Genomic DNA, 14,009 nt, shown 5'->3' with positions numbered 1-14,009 from the left:
TGTCCGAGTCTTTAGGACCCCCATGGACTGCACCCCTCCTGGCTCCTCTGTCCATGGGATTCTCTAGGCAAGAATACTGCAGTGGGCTGCCATGCCCTCCTCCAGGGGGTCTTCCCGACCCAGGGATCGTGGTAAGCCCACCCCCCACCAAATGTGTGTCCAATAAATCACTGTCTTCCCCGCGTGTGATCTCAGGACGGGGGTCAGTGTGCCCCCTCCTCCTCCACAGGGCCCTCCCTCCTGCCAGGGTTACAGTCTTCTCTCTGCTCATCCTGTCATCCCATTATCCCAGATTGCACCCTGGTTTTGGGGTGTCTTTTAGCTCAGCTGAACTCAAAGGAGAAGGATGGGAAAAGCGGTCAGGGTGCAGGAACTCTGAGAGGGGCTGGGGGTTAAGTAGAAGTGGTCGCAGGAGACGAAGCAGAATGGCCCAGAAACCAGGCAGAGACACGTCCAAGTTCTAGCAGTTCTGACATTACGACAATATGGCATTGTCCGCAACTCTCACATTATGGGCAATTTGAGTCTGTCACCTGTCCTGAAATTACGGTAATTTGGATTCATTTGTAACCTTCAAGTTACGGTAACACAGGGTTGATTTCCAGCCCTGAGATTACGGTAATTTTTCCTGTTTGCTTCCTAGGGTGTCTGCTTATAGCCAGACTGACTCTCTGCTCAATGGTGAGAGGGTGGCGGACTTTAGAACAGTCCGCGTCAGGGAGGGGAGAGGTTGAAGGTCTGGAGAGACCTCGACCCCCTCCAACCAGCCCACCGGGTTACCTTTGGCCCGACAGGGGATGTCCACCACCTTCTCCATCTCCGCTGTGATGTGTCTCTCTGGCTCCTTGACAAACTGAGGTGGTTCTGCAGGAGGAAGGACCAAGGGGAGGGGATCAGAGCCATGCTCTTGTTGATACGGCCGCTGATCGGGTCACCCGTGCTGCCCCTTCACGTCGGGGGGATTCCAGCATTCCCACCCTGTCTCACCCAGCACGGACAGGTAGGCGCCGCGGACGACGGAGGGGACGCTGCTGCTACGCAGGACGGCCTCACACTCATAGTAGCCGGCGTCGCTGGCCGCGGGGTTGGGGATGGTGAGCCGGCGGTTGTAGTCGCTGATGCCGCTGGACAGCAGCACCCCATCCTTCTTCCAAATGATGTGCAACTTGATCAGAGGCCTGGATGGGCCGAGGGACGAGGCGGTCAGCTACAGGGCCTCCCAGGGGCTCGGGAGGCAGGGCAGAGTGTGGTGAGGCAGCCAGGTGCCGGGTGCCAGGTGCCTGAGTTTGCCCTGCCCCTGCCACTTCCTAGGTGCAGGCCGTTGTGTGGGCTAGTCTGTCAGGGCTGTGGGCCTCAGTTTCCACGTCTGTACAATGGGGACAACTATGCCCTGCCCCCTGGGGGTTGTGGTGAGGGGAGACCTGGCCCATGATAAGTCATGCTCGAGGGCTCTCGAGAGCAGGAACGTGGCCCTTCCACACGTCTCTCTGCCTCTGCTCTGCCCCGTGTGCCGTGCCCTGTCCAGCGTAAGTCAGTGGATGGGAAAGTGTGGAAGTCCTGAAGTGCACGTCTGGGGTCTCAGCTGCAGCATGCAGGAAACTTTAGTTGCAGCATGTGGGGTCTAGTTCCCTGACCAGGGATTGAACCTAAGCCCCCTGCTTTGGGAGTGCAGAGTCTTAACCACTGGATCAGCAGGAAAGTCCAGCTTTCCTCTTGCTCGCGCCTTCATACAAGGAGGCCGGGGCGACAGAGGCAAATGGCTGCTCCCCAGGCTGCTCTGGATGTCAGAAGTGAGTGGACCCTCCACCAACCCCAGATGTCCTGGGCCGGGATCCGCTCCTCTCGGGTGGGCCCTGCTTGTGTCTGACAGCTCTCTGACCATCGACCCTCCTCCAGGCTAAATACCCCATCTTCTTTCGTGGGTCCTCACGGGACATTTCTGGACCTTTGTGAATTGCACCTGGTCTCCTCGGAACCTGCAGGTCAGAAGTGCCCGCTGGGGCTAAAGTTGGGGGGGGGGGCGGAGGCAGGACCCACCTGGCATTGGCCACACACTCCATGGTCACCTCCGAGCTCCCGGCCACCACGCTGGTGTTCTTGGGAGGAATGATGATGGCTGGAGCGATGGGATCTGCAGGGCCGCTGACATCTGGGGAGAGGAACAGACGCTGGGAATCCCATCTGAGCCCAAACCCCGCCAGAGGGACGCTGCGGGAGACCTTTGTCCTTATTAGGGGGGGTGGGCAGATGCCCCACAGCCCCAGAGCTGAACCTCCAGACGCTGACCCTGGGGGACCCTCCCCACTTCCATCCTCCCCTGCTGGTGGGTCTCTGCACAGTGTCCAGGGAGAGCCCACGGGAGACCTCAGGATGCAACCCACGTCCCCCCATAATGCAGCCAGGCCCTCCTCCTCATCCCCTGTCCTGGATTTTTTTGGCCTTCAGAATCCTTCCTTCCAGCTGCAGAAATGCCTTGACAAGGACAATACGTTGTCAGTAAGCCGACAACATCTCGTCAGCTTGCTTCTTCACGCGCCACCTCTTCCACCAGAATGCAAACTCCCCACACTGGGCTGAATACTGTCCCTCAAGTTCATGTCCATGACAGCTCTGAATGTCCCCTTATTGCAGAGAGGGGCTTTGCAAGTGCGGTCAAGTTAAGAGGAGGTCCTGCTGTGTCAGGGTGAGCCCAAAGTCCAGCACGAGAAAACAGATGACGACCGAGGACCTGCTGTACGAACAGCTCGGTGGCCTGTGGCCACCTGAACGGGAAGGAAATCCGAAGAAGGGGGGAGAATGTATACGTAGGGCTGAGTCACCTTGGTGTACAGAAGAAACTAACGTAAGACTGGAAAGCAACCATAAACTCCAAGAAAAATTAATTAAAAACAACAAGAAATAAAAGTGTCAGTCGCTCAGTCGTGCCCAACTCTTTGTGACCCCATGGACTGTAGCCCGCCAGGCTCCTCTGTCCACGGGGTTCCCCAGGCAGGAAGACTGGAGTGGGTTACCATTTTCTCCTCCAGGGGATCTTCCTGATCCAAGGATCAAACCCGCATCTCCTGTGTCTCCTGCATTGACAGGCGGATTCTTTACCCGCTGAGCCATCAGGGAAGCCCAGTACAGGCGGGAGACTTTCCTGCTTTCTTCTTTGAGTCTTTTGAGAAGGGGCCAGGCTCTTCTCTTCGTGGTCGGCCCAAGCCCCGTACTGGCAGAAACTCCACTACATCCTGTACACCTGCTCCCTGGCTCCTGAAAATACAAGCCCGGAGGACTTTTTCTCTCATTACAAATCCATCCAGTTGGCCCCTGTCCAGGAGGCTCCGGAGGTGGCAGGCCATAACGACTCGCACGGCCCAGGGCAGTGGCAATTCTACATCCTTTATGGGGAAGTCAGGCTGCCCGGTCAGCCCCCGGGAAAAGGTTTTCCTGCCCGGGCCTCCCAGGCCTTGCTGCGAAAGGCCCCGACAGAATGGGAATAAAATGTAAAAAATAAAGTAAAATGAAGGGGGAAAGAAAGGAAGCGTATAAACCAAAATAATTGCAACAATATAAAAGCCTCATGTAGGTGCCATAAAGAGCGATCGGATTGAAAGCTGCTGATATAGCCGAATCCATAAAAGTGTGCTCCACGTTGTTTATGACACGCCGGGCCGCACAGGTTCCGAGGCCCAGATTAATGGGGCTCACAGAGGAGACAGACAGTCAGAGCCCCACGGCCCTGATGGGTAAACAGAGCCCTTGGAGTTTAAAAATACGAGGGTGCCCCACCCCGCCCTGCCAGACCTTGCGGCTGCCTTGTTGGTTTCAGGAGGTTAAAGAGGAGACTGACACCCCCTCGAGGGTCTTGGGGTCTTGTCCAGGCCCAGGTGGCAGCTGGCACGGCTTGAGGGAAGGGGCCCCCCCGGATTCAGCAAAGGAGGTCCTGGGGCTCAGGAAGACCTGGTCCAGAACCTTGTTTCCCCCGCATCCACCCCGGGCATCCTGGGCACAACTCTGGCTGCTCTCCTCACCCCCCAAGTCTGTTTTCTCAGCTGCAAAATGGGGGTTAGAAGTCACTGCCTCTCAGGGTTGTGGGGATTCAGCCCCTGGCTCAACAAACCTTCTCTGGCCAAGGGCTCAGTATGCGCCAGGCTGTGTGCCAGGCACAGGGATTCCCCTATCAGGGGAGAGGGGCAGGGCTCTGTCCCCCTGACGTGCAGTCTGGGGAGAAGTCAGATCAGCTCTTAGATGTTCATGAGATTAAAGGTACCCGCCACAGGCGCCTGGAGGGAGGGTCCTGGGGCGTGGCCAAGTTGGTCAGGGGCTGGTGCAGAGTGCCTGGCCCCAAGTAGGTGCTCACCAGGTGACAGCCCCCTCCTCCAGGGAGTTGCCTGCTGTGCTTGGGGTGGGGGTGGGGTTTTTTTGCTTCTTCCCCGACCCCCAGCTCAGCCTGGACCAAGTGACAGAGCCAGAGGCCACCAGGAGGTGAAGTCATGACTCTCAGGAGCTGTTTGACCGAGGGAGAGAATACACGGGCACTAGGGGCTTCAGGAGGTCAGCAAAGCCTCCAGGGCCTGGGGGACGGGAGCGGGACTCAGGGAGCCAGAGGGAGAAGAGCATTCCGGAACGGGGGCCCTGTGTGGGTGCTGGTGAGACGAACTGGGGAGCTGGAGGTAAAGGTGGGTGCCAAGCCCAGGTGGCCTCAGAGCGCCCCCTGCAGACGTGAGGGTCCTGGCTCACGTGCCACCCTGCCCCCAGCCCCCTCTCCTGACCCGTCAGGGCATCTCTTGGCTGAGCCCGTCATGTCCTCAGAATCCTTCTTAACCCACTGCCAACAGCGGATTGGTTCTTGTGGTCGTTCAGTTGCCAAGTTGTGTCCGACTCTTTGCGACCCCATGGACTGCAGCCCGCCAGGCTTCTCTGCCAACGGGCTTCCCAGGTGACTCAGTCGTAAAGAATCTGCCTGCCAATCCAGGAGATGTGAATTTGACCCCTGGGTTGGGAAGGTGCCCTGGAGAAGGAAATGGCAACCCAATCCAGTACTCTTGCCTGCGAAATCCCACGGACAGAGGCGCCTTGGTACAGTCCATGGGGTTGCAAAGAGCCGGACATGACTGAGCAACTAAACAGCAAAGACAGCACACGGCAGATTGGAGCAGACGGCAAGGTGAGCGCCGTTTCCATCCCTGCCAGGGGGAGGCAGGGCAGATTTGACTGGGGGAGGTCGGATCAGGGCCAGATTACTGAGAATTTACAAACTGGGCTAGGAGCTGGGAGTCGGCCCCAGGCGAGTATGTGGTCACAGAGCAGCCGGCAGGCGTGAGGATGAAGTGTCTCGATCTGGGGCCTCTTTACAGAGAAATGCTAAGCCCAAGAGGAAAACACTCTTAAATCCTAAAATTCTTATCCCCAGCCCTGGGAGATATGTGTATTATAGTGTCCTTTCTAGGGAAAAGGCAGTTGAGGCTCAGAGTAGTGAAGGGGCTTCCCCAAGGCCACACAGCCCATGGTCTCAAGGCTCGGCCTTAAACACTCCTGCATTCCTTGCTTGTGCTGCGGGCTCCCCGTTTTCAAAGAAGGGAGGTGGGTTGGAGACGGTGGCGGGAGGTCAGAGTGAAGATACTCAAGGGGGGCCTTCAGGAACAGGAGGCTGGAGTTCCCCGGGGGTGGGGGGCGATGTGCCCGGAGAAGATAGGAAGGGGGGTTCAGGGAAGCCCAGGGACCAGGAGTGAGGCAGTGGAGGGGGGACAAAGAGCTGAGAACCAGGCATCATCCGGGGGAGAAGGAAGCAGGAGGCTGGAGACCTGGGTGAGACAGGGAGGACTCTAGAAGCTCAGGTTACAAGGTGCCAGGGATGGGGTCAGTGGGGCTGAGCCCTGAGCATCACGGAGAACCAGGGTGGAGGAAGTGGGTTTCTAACCGGGAGGTCGTCAGGGATGGGGCCTGAGAAAGCAGGGGAGCGGGAGGGGGCCAGGACTGGGACTGAAGACCGGGGGGCTGTGTGACTTCTGCAGAGTCAAAGGAGCCAACAGCAGGTGCCTCTCGCCAAAAAGGGGGGATGTGTGCACCTCTAGACATCCAGGGAGTGGCCATCGGCCTGGTGTTGCAGGCAGGGAAACCTGGTCCCATTATCGGCCTTGTGCATCATTAGTGAATGTCCCCGGGAAGTAAATTGCTTCACCTCGTCACCTGTTTCCTCAGCTTGCTCATCTGTAACTCGTGGAGGGGATTAACAGCCTGCCTCCAGGGACTGCTGTTAATGACGGAACAGTGGTGCCTGGATGGTGCCCGGCCCACGGGAGTGGTGGAAAGGAAGGCTCTCGGTGTGACAGGAAAGCAGAGGGCCCGCCCGGGTGGACTCGCCCTGGGAGGGCACACCTGACTGCCAGGGGCTCTCTGCCAGGCATGGGAGCTGGGCTGACTCCGGGTCTCCGGGAGGCCGGCCAGGGGGAGGGGGCAGGCACAGGACGCAGGCCATCAGTTCTGGACAATGGAGTGAACGGGGCCCCAAGGATCCCCTGGGAAAGCTGCAGGCAAAGCAGAGCCAGCGCCAGCATCTCCCAGGTGAGCTTGTGATGTGGGTGGGGCCCTGGGACAGGAGGAAGCTTGGGGGTCCCCACTCAGGCGTGAAGCTGGGTCTCTCCCAGCTGCCCCAGGACAGTTTTGATAATAGGTATGGTGGGGGGCACCCACTCTGCTTTGCCACAGGCATCGTGTTGAGTGCGTGTGTGTGTGTGCTTAGTCGCTGAGTCGTGTCCGACTCTTTGTGATCCCGTGGACTGTAGCCCACCAGGCTCCTCTGTCGGTGGGATTTTCCAGGCAAGAATAATACAGCAGGCTGCTATTTCCTCCTCCAGGGGATCTTCCCAACCCAGGGATCGAACCCAGGTCTCTTCTGTCTCCTGCATTGCAGGCGGGTTCTTTACCCGCTGAGCCATCGGGGAAGCCCATGCTTTGCCACAGGCGTCCCGTTACAGATGAGGAAACTGTGGCTCGGGGACCATGCGACTGGACCACAGGTCAAGCGGGTGGAGGGCAGGGAGACAAGCTGCCCCCTGCCCTGGGCCGGCTTCCAGCTGCCCACAAGCCCAGGGCCGACCTGCCCCACCCAACACGGGGCGTGGGGTGGGGGGAGCACCACAGGTGGCCATGAGCTCTTGAGTGACCGATGTCCCTATGGAAGGGGATTGAATTTTATCTAATTTACACTTAATTAAAAGCAGATCCCCAAGTCAGTTATTAGAACACTCTACGTATGTAAAGAACAACTTGGGCTTCCGATCCCACCTTTCCAGCTGTACATTTTATGAAATCTAAATACAGATCACGTATTCCAGATGAAAATCCAGCATCCAAATTTGAGGAGATGTGCTTTAAGTGTAAAATACACACGGATTTTCAAAGACTTAAAAAAAAGAAAACAGTGTAAAGTATCTCATTAATATTTTCTATCTTGATTGTATGTTCAGTTGATAATATTTTGGATATGTTGGGTTAAATAAAGTGTAATTAATTTTGCCAATTCCTTTTTCCTTCTGAAACAGTGAGCTACTGGCAAATTTTAAATTGCATATGTGGCTCATATTATAATTCGTTTGCACGGTGCAGCTCTGATCAGGACCCAGTGGGACCACCAGCCAGGTACGAACTTGTCAAGAGCTGTGGTGGTCTGAATGAGGTCACCTGGCTGACACCTGGGCAGAGGGCAACTCTGGGGGTCACTGGTCTTTGCTCTCTCCGTCTCCATCTCTGAAGAGCATGGATGTTTCCCGAGGGATGAGGGATGCAAAGAGGCTGCCTGCCCTGAGCAGAGAGGGGCTGAGGGGGCGGGGGTGGGGAGCAGAGGATGAGACAGATGAGGGAGACGCTGCTGGCGGTGGGCGAAGTCGCAATCGCTCCCAGGAAATTGGCTGGCAGGCCGGCAGCTGGGGGATTTGTGTCAGCGACAAGCACCAGGATTTGAAGTGCAGTCACTCGTAGGAGGAGAAATTAGCTGAAAATCAGCTGATTCTGCTCTCAATCCAGCACAAATCCTGAGAGCAGGGGGTGAGGGGCAACGGGGTGGGAGGAAACAGACAGTGGTGTGGGGTAGGCTCAGGCAGACATGGGGGCGCTGAGGGAACCCTGCCTGTTTCTGTGGGCCTGCTGGAGGGCTGGGGGAGGGGGCAGAGAGTGAACGACCCCCGGCCCCCACCACCACCTGGGCTGGCCGGGAGGAGGAAGGCAGAGCAGAGTCGGAGGGGGGGAGGTTCCAACCTCGGGCTCAGGGTCAACTGAGTCACCCAGGAAGATGCCTGACCTTGATTCGGACCAAATGACTCGATTCCATTAGACTCCAGGTATTCAAAACACTGGAAAATACATGGAGGAAAACACCCCCTCTGATAGCTCCTTTTCCCATAGAAACAGCAGCCCCAGACTGTGGGCTGGGCCCCCAGGATGCCAGGATGAGTGAGACCCTGGCTCAAATCAATGTCAGAGGTCACACCTGTGACCCTCATGGGTCAGCATGCAGACTGGAACTCTGCTCCTTGCATCCAGGTCTCTTTCTCGGCAGACAGGAGCCTGGTCTCGGGGAGGGGGTCACTGCAGATATGGGAAGGGGTTCTGCAGGTGCCAAAAGGCCCAGGCAAGGGCAGGTCGGGACTGGGGAATGTTTTGAGCTTTCTGCAGCTTCCCAAGTGGCTCCGTGGTAAAGAATCCACCTGCCAGTGCAGGAGACGTGGGTTCTCTCCCTGGGTCAAGAAGGTGCCCTGGAGGAGGAAATGGCAACCCACTCCAGTATCCTTGCCTGGAGCCTCCCACGGACAGAGGAGTCTGGCAGGCTACAGTCCTTGTGGTCGCAAAACACATGTCCTAGTGACTCATCAACAACTGGGCTTTCTGGGCCCTGGAAGACAGAGGCTGGGATCAGAGGAAGGACACAGGAAGGTCCTGTGCCGGCTGGCACCCTTCTTGTGCTGCTGGCAGGGACGTCCCCGAGGGACCGTGGATGATAAATGAGCTGGCTTGTGGAGCAGCAGTTGTGCAGATGTGAAGGATGTGAACATCTGGCTCCCGCAGGCGGCGTGGCGCTTGGCCGCTGCAGGAAGCTCTGGCTCCGTCCCACGGACTCGGCGACTCCCCACCTCCACTGCCTCCCGGGGATGGTGCGTGGAGCGGGGCAAGTGGGGCCGAGGAGAACGCCCACCCCCACCCCCTACCCCTGGCATCTCCATCAGGGGTGGGAAACCTGCCTTTGGTCTCGGCCGGACAAACGCTTCTCCGTTGAGGAGACTCAAGGAGTCACCCTTTCCGTTTGCTCCCCTCTGCACTCTGCCGCTGAGGAGAGGCTTGCCTCTCTCCTGCAGGGTTGGGGGCAGTCTCTGGCGATGGACAGGGGTACTTTGAGGCAGGAGCTGGGCAGAGAGCCTGTGTTCCATCAGCGAGGATGGCTTGGCTCTGACTGCAAGTGGTGTCTCTTATGTGCCAGGTGAGTGCAGGCAGTCAGCACACTTCTTTAACAACGAGCTTCTCAGCTCCTGGTGGGCTCTCACCACCAGCACCTGAGCCCCGGGGGTGGCTGTAATCCTCTCATGCACACACTTTTCCCAACATTTCATGTCTCCCCTGGGTCTCTAGGGGGCCGGCTGACGGCCAAGCTAACTGTCCCTGCTCCTGAAACTATTTCAGACTCATGGGGATGGAGTCCAGAGTTCAGCACCCTCCTGGTTCCCTGGCTCCCGCTTCCACCGCAGCTGGGACTCCTCCTCCTCCTCGGGACGGCTCCTCCCCTGCCCTTTCCCAGCCTCCCCACTCCACGCCATTCCATCTTCCCCACGAGCCCCGGGAGCCCCGTTCCCAAGATTTAATGACACGCTGACTTACTCTCCACGGCGAGAGTGATGGGCTGGCTCGTCTTGTTGTCCCCGTTCTTGTCGTTTACCGCCTGCACGTAGTAGCGACCCGCGTCGGGTGCCACGGTCGACAGGATGACAAGGGTGTTCTCCAGGGTGATGGCTCTGGGAAGCAGAAAAGGACTCGGCTGACAGGTGGGCCTCCAGGGATGCGAGGCGAGCAGGCACATGAAGCCAGGCGCCCAACAGCCCCTCCTCCAGGCCACCCCCTGGAACCACGGACTGCCTGAACTCCAGGCACAATTAGTTTGCAGAGAATCCCAATACTTCGCCAGCGCTGGGGACCAGATACAGAGCATGTCCAGGGGTCTGAGACTGGCCAAGTGACGCTGCTCTGTGTCCACCCCAGGCCTGGCTGGGGGCCGGAGCTCCCCCAGAATTCTACTCTTTCTGGTCATTTCTGCACCAGGAGGATCCAGAACTAAAGAAATTCACTCCCCAGAATGAATAAATGATGAGAGATGATAATACATTTAGAGATGAGTAGACCCATTCCAGAATCACTGCCTTAGCCTAATCCTGAATCTGTTTGCTGCTGCTGCTGCTAAGTCGCTCAGTCGTGTCCGACTCTTAGTGACCCCATGGACTGCAGCCTACCAGGCTCCTCCATCCACGGGATTTTCCAGGCAACAGTACTGGAGTGGGGTGCCATTGCCTTCTCCCCCTGAATCTGTTTAGGTTGATTCAAAAGCCACAGCCTGCCTGTGACACAGCCTTCTGGGGTTTACATGTCCCCCTCAGCCCCCTCTTAGGGTGCAAAAAGGAAGTGAAAGTGTTAGTTGCTCAGTCGTGTCTGACTCTTTGAGACCCCCATGGACTGTAGCCCATCAGGCTTCTCTGTCCACAGAATTCTCCAGGCAAGAATACTGGAGTGGGTTGCCATTCCCTTCTCCAGGGGAATCTTCCTGACCCAGGGGTCAAACCTGGGTCTTCGGCATCGAGGCAGATTCTTTACTATCTGAGCCACCAGGGAAGCACCTCCTTTTCCTTTTCCCTGAATCCAGCCAATAAGAGGGGCTGTCAGGGCTGGTTAAGAGGGAAAAGGGAAACCGGCTGGGCAGGGGGGCACAGACGTAGGAGGTTTGCTGTTGATCTGGTTCCTGGGATCCTGTCACGTAGCCCCTCAGCCCCTACATCCACGGGTCAGGCGAAGGGCTTGTCCAGGCGGAAGCTGGGCGCCCTACGGGTGTGGGGGCAGGAGCCCTGCCCGGGCCGGCTCTGCCCAGCACCTCCTCTCCCCCATCCTCCTGATGACGAGCAACAGCGTTAGTTCGTCGAGTCTATCTCCAGATTTTAATGTGATATGCCCGAGACAGCTGTTAAACATCCTTAATGTTAGTTTAACAAGGACAAATCCAGTTGAATTCTTTTCAAATCCTCCCATTAGGTGAATGTGACAGACTTTTAAACGGGTTCTCAAATAAACATCCCCGTCAACGCCTCTCCAGCTTGGTCTCTCCCAGCCTGGCTGGGCCAGGGTCCCCCTTTATTCTGGCTTTTGGGGTTCCAGTGCTGGGTCTTATATTGCCCTGAGCTCCAAGAAGACAAAGCCTTCCTCTCCAATTCCTGGGAACCCTAATGGTGTCCTTTTTTTTTTTTTTTCCTGAAGAAGTCTTTTAACCTCCAGCTAATCCACCCCACTCCAGTACTCTTGCCTGGAAAATCCCATGGATGGAAGAGCCTGGTGGGCTGCAGTCCATGGGGTCGCTAAGAGTCTGACATGACTGAGCGACTTCACTTTCACTTTCCACTTTCATGCATTGGAGAAGGAAATGGCAACCCACTCCAGTGTTCTTGCCTGGAGAATCCCAGGGACCGGGGGAGCCTGTAGGCTGCAGTCCATGGGGTCGCAGAGTCGGACACGACTAAAGTGACTTAGTAGTAGTAGTAGTAATTCTAAAGGAACTCAACCCTGAATACTCATTGGAAGGACTGATGCTGAAGCGGAAGCTCCAATACTTTGACCACCTGATGCGAAGAGCCCTTACTGGAAAAGACCCTGATGCTGGGAAAGATTGAGGGCAGGAGGAGAAGGGGACGACAGAGGATGAGATGGTTGGATGGCATCGTCCACTCAATGGACATGAGTTTGAGCAAGCTCTGGGAGACAGTGAAGGACAGGAGAGCCTGGCGTGCTGCAGTCCATGGGGTCACAAAGAGTCGGACACGACTGAGTGACTGAACAACAACAAATGAGGTGATGGGAGTGAGGACAGCGCCAGGCGAAAATATTTTAAAGTTAACACAGTGGGACAGGGATGGTGACCACGTCCCCACGAACCTGCCCAGACTCCTCAGCGAAGTGCAGGGAATCCACTGCAGGGACCCTGGTCCTCCAGTGCAGCTTGTGGAGGTGGGTGAAGGCTGTGGGGGAGGGAAGCTGCCTAATCCCGAGTCTGTTTAGGTTGATTCAAAAGCCACAGCCTGCCTCTGACAGAGCCTGCCTCTGACACAGCCTTCTGGAGTTCACATGTCCCCCTCAGCTCCCTCTTAGGGTGAAAAAAGGAAGTGACAGTGTTAGTTGCTCAGTCATGTCCAACTCTTTTCGACCCCATGGACTGTAACCCACCAGGCTCATCTGTCCATGGGATTCTCCAGGCAAGAATACTGGAGTGGGTTGCCATGCCCTTCTCCAGGGGATCTTCCCAACCCCGGGACTGAGCCTGGGTCTCCTGCATCGAAGGCAGATTCTTTACCGTCTGAGCCACTAGGGAAGCCCTAAAGCTCTTTAAGTTGGCAGGAAATAAACTTCCATGGCACAAAGTCCCTGGGTTTGGGGGTCTCTGTGATGCGGCCAGAGTGGCTCTGCCTGCCTCTGGAGGCAGGTCCCTGTGTCCGGGACCCCCGGGGCCTGGGTTCGAGTTCCCAGTGAGCGGAGTGAGCAGAGGGCAGCGAAGGGCCAGCGGCCTGTTGACCTGCCCTCCATCTGTCCCCAGTAGGAGGCTAATGAGAAAGGTCCCCGGGCTTACAGCCTTCAGCAGGATGACCATCCCCTTGATAGATGGTTCCGGCATGACCCTGTCCCTCACTTCCAAAGCGCACGACACTCAGGAGGGCTTCCAGTCGGCTTGCCCAGGGGCACCCACGCTGAAGGAGGCTGCCAGGATTCTTGCAGGGAGTGGACGTCAGGACTCCCCTATCAGCAGAGGCTGGGTTACGTTCTTCAGCCACACTCCTCTGGTTTCAATTTCTTAGGTCTGTCTCGCTTCTCTGATTGGCCCTTCCATTCCCTCCAATGAAGCCAGCCCTTTTTTCTCAGCTCTGGGGGTGGGAGGCAATTGATCATTTAATTAAGAGTAAAATAAACCACCCTAGAACCTGCCCCCAAACCCTCAGCGTGCATCTTTGTTAGGAATCTTGTCTCCTTTTCAACAATGAGTATCAAGGAAGGGGTGGGGGTGGGGGTGGGGGGTGGCTGCTAATCTCTGCTTCCGCCCCGGGAGGGACAGCGGTTCTCTGTAGATAGCGCAGCCCCTGTGCCCCAACGGCTGATGGCACTCATCAGATGCGTATCTCCGGCAAACAGACACCAGAGGATTTGTTTCCAGGGACCTTTCCTCTGGGTTACGAATATTAATCTGCTGTAATTGCTGAGATAAAAATGCCCTGTGTTCTCAAGTGTGTTTGGGAGGAGGGCTGGAGGGGGTGGGCGTGACCAGGAAGGTGTGTGTGCGTGTGTGTGCACGCAACCTGAGGGCATTCTGTTCTAGTGACAGTGGCTATTGGGAATGAAAAAGGGTGGGGGCGGTGATGGCAGAGGCCAGGAACGGCCAGAGGAGGTGGGAAGCTGTCAGGAAAGGGGTGATGGGAGTGAGGTTGCAGAAAGAGCTGCGTCTAATGCGGCAAACCCCGGAGACAGATGTCCACTTGGCCCCTCGGGCGGCCATGGCACATGTGGTTCATCCATGCTGGCGCTCTTCCCACCGAGTCTGAGCCCTTGGAGTCCTCCTCAGCACAGTATTCCTGCAGCCACTCCCAGTCGGTTGGAGGGCCTTGAGATCGGCTCAGAAAAGGGAGTTGGGAAGCAGCCGGGACTTGCTGCCCGTCTCAGCACCTGCGTGGCAGGGCGATCCCCTTCTGCGACTCAACCTCGTCTGCGTTAATGGTCCTCACTCGCTGCTTTTATTGAAC

General features: G+C 57.0%; 1 protein-coding gene across 2 annotated transcripts in view; it reads right to left on the bottom strand.

Moving 5' to 3' along the window:
- The window catches only part of SDK2 (sidekick cell adhesion molecule 2), a 264,962-nt gene that overhangs the window by 85,916 nt on the left and 165,037 nt on the right, over window positions 1-14,009 (bottom strand). For both annotated transcript variants that reach the window (XM_070774156.1, XM_070774157.1), the window contains exons 5-8: window positions 9,850-9,983; window positions 2,038-2,149; window positions 988-1,178; window positions 781-864 (exon numbers count right to left, since the gene is read on the bottom strand). In XM_070774156.1, coding sequence (XP_070630257.1) covers window positions 781-864; window positions 988-1,178; window positions 2,038-2,149; window positions 9,850-9,983 — 521 coding nt within the window. The remainder of the gene's footprint in view (window positions 1-780; window positions 865-987; window positions 1,179-2,037; window positions 2,150-9,849; window positions 9,984-14,009) is intronic.

The sequence above is a fragment of the Bos indicus genome, chromosome 19, assembly GCF_029378745.1.
Source record: "Bos indicus isolate NIAB-ARS_2022 breed Sahiwal x Tharparkar chromosome 19, NIAB-ARS_B.indTharparkar_mat_pri_1.0, whole genome shotgun sequence".
NCBI lineage: Eukaryota > Metazoa > Chordata > Mammalia > Artiodactyla > Bovidae > Bos > Bos indicus.
The sequence above is the reverse complement of the archived record's forward strand: the minus strand, read 5'-3'. Positions and strand labels throughout refer to the sequence as shown.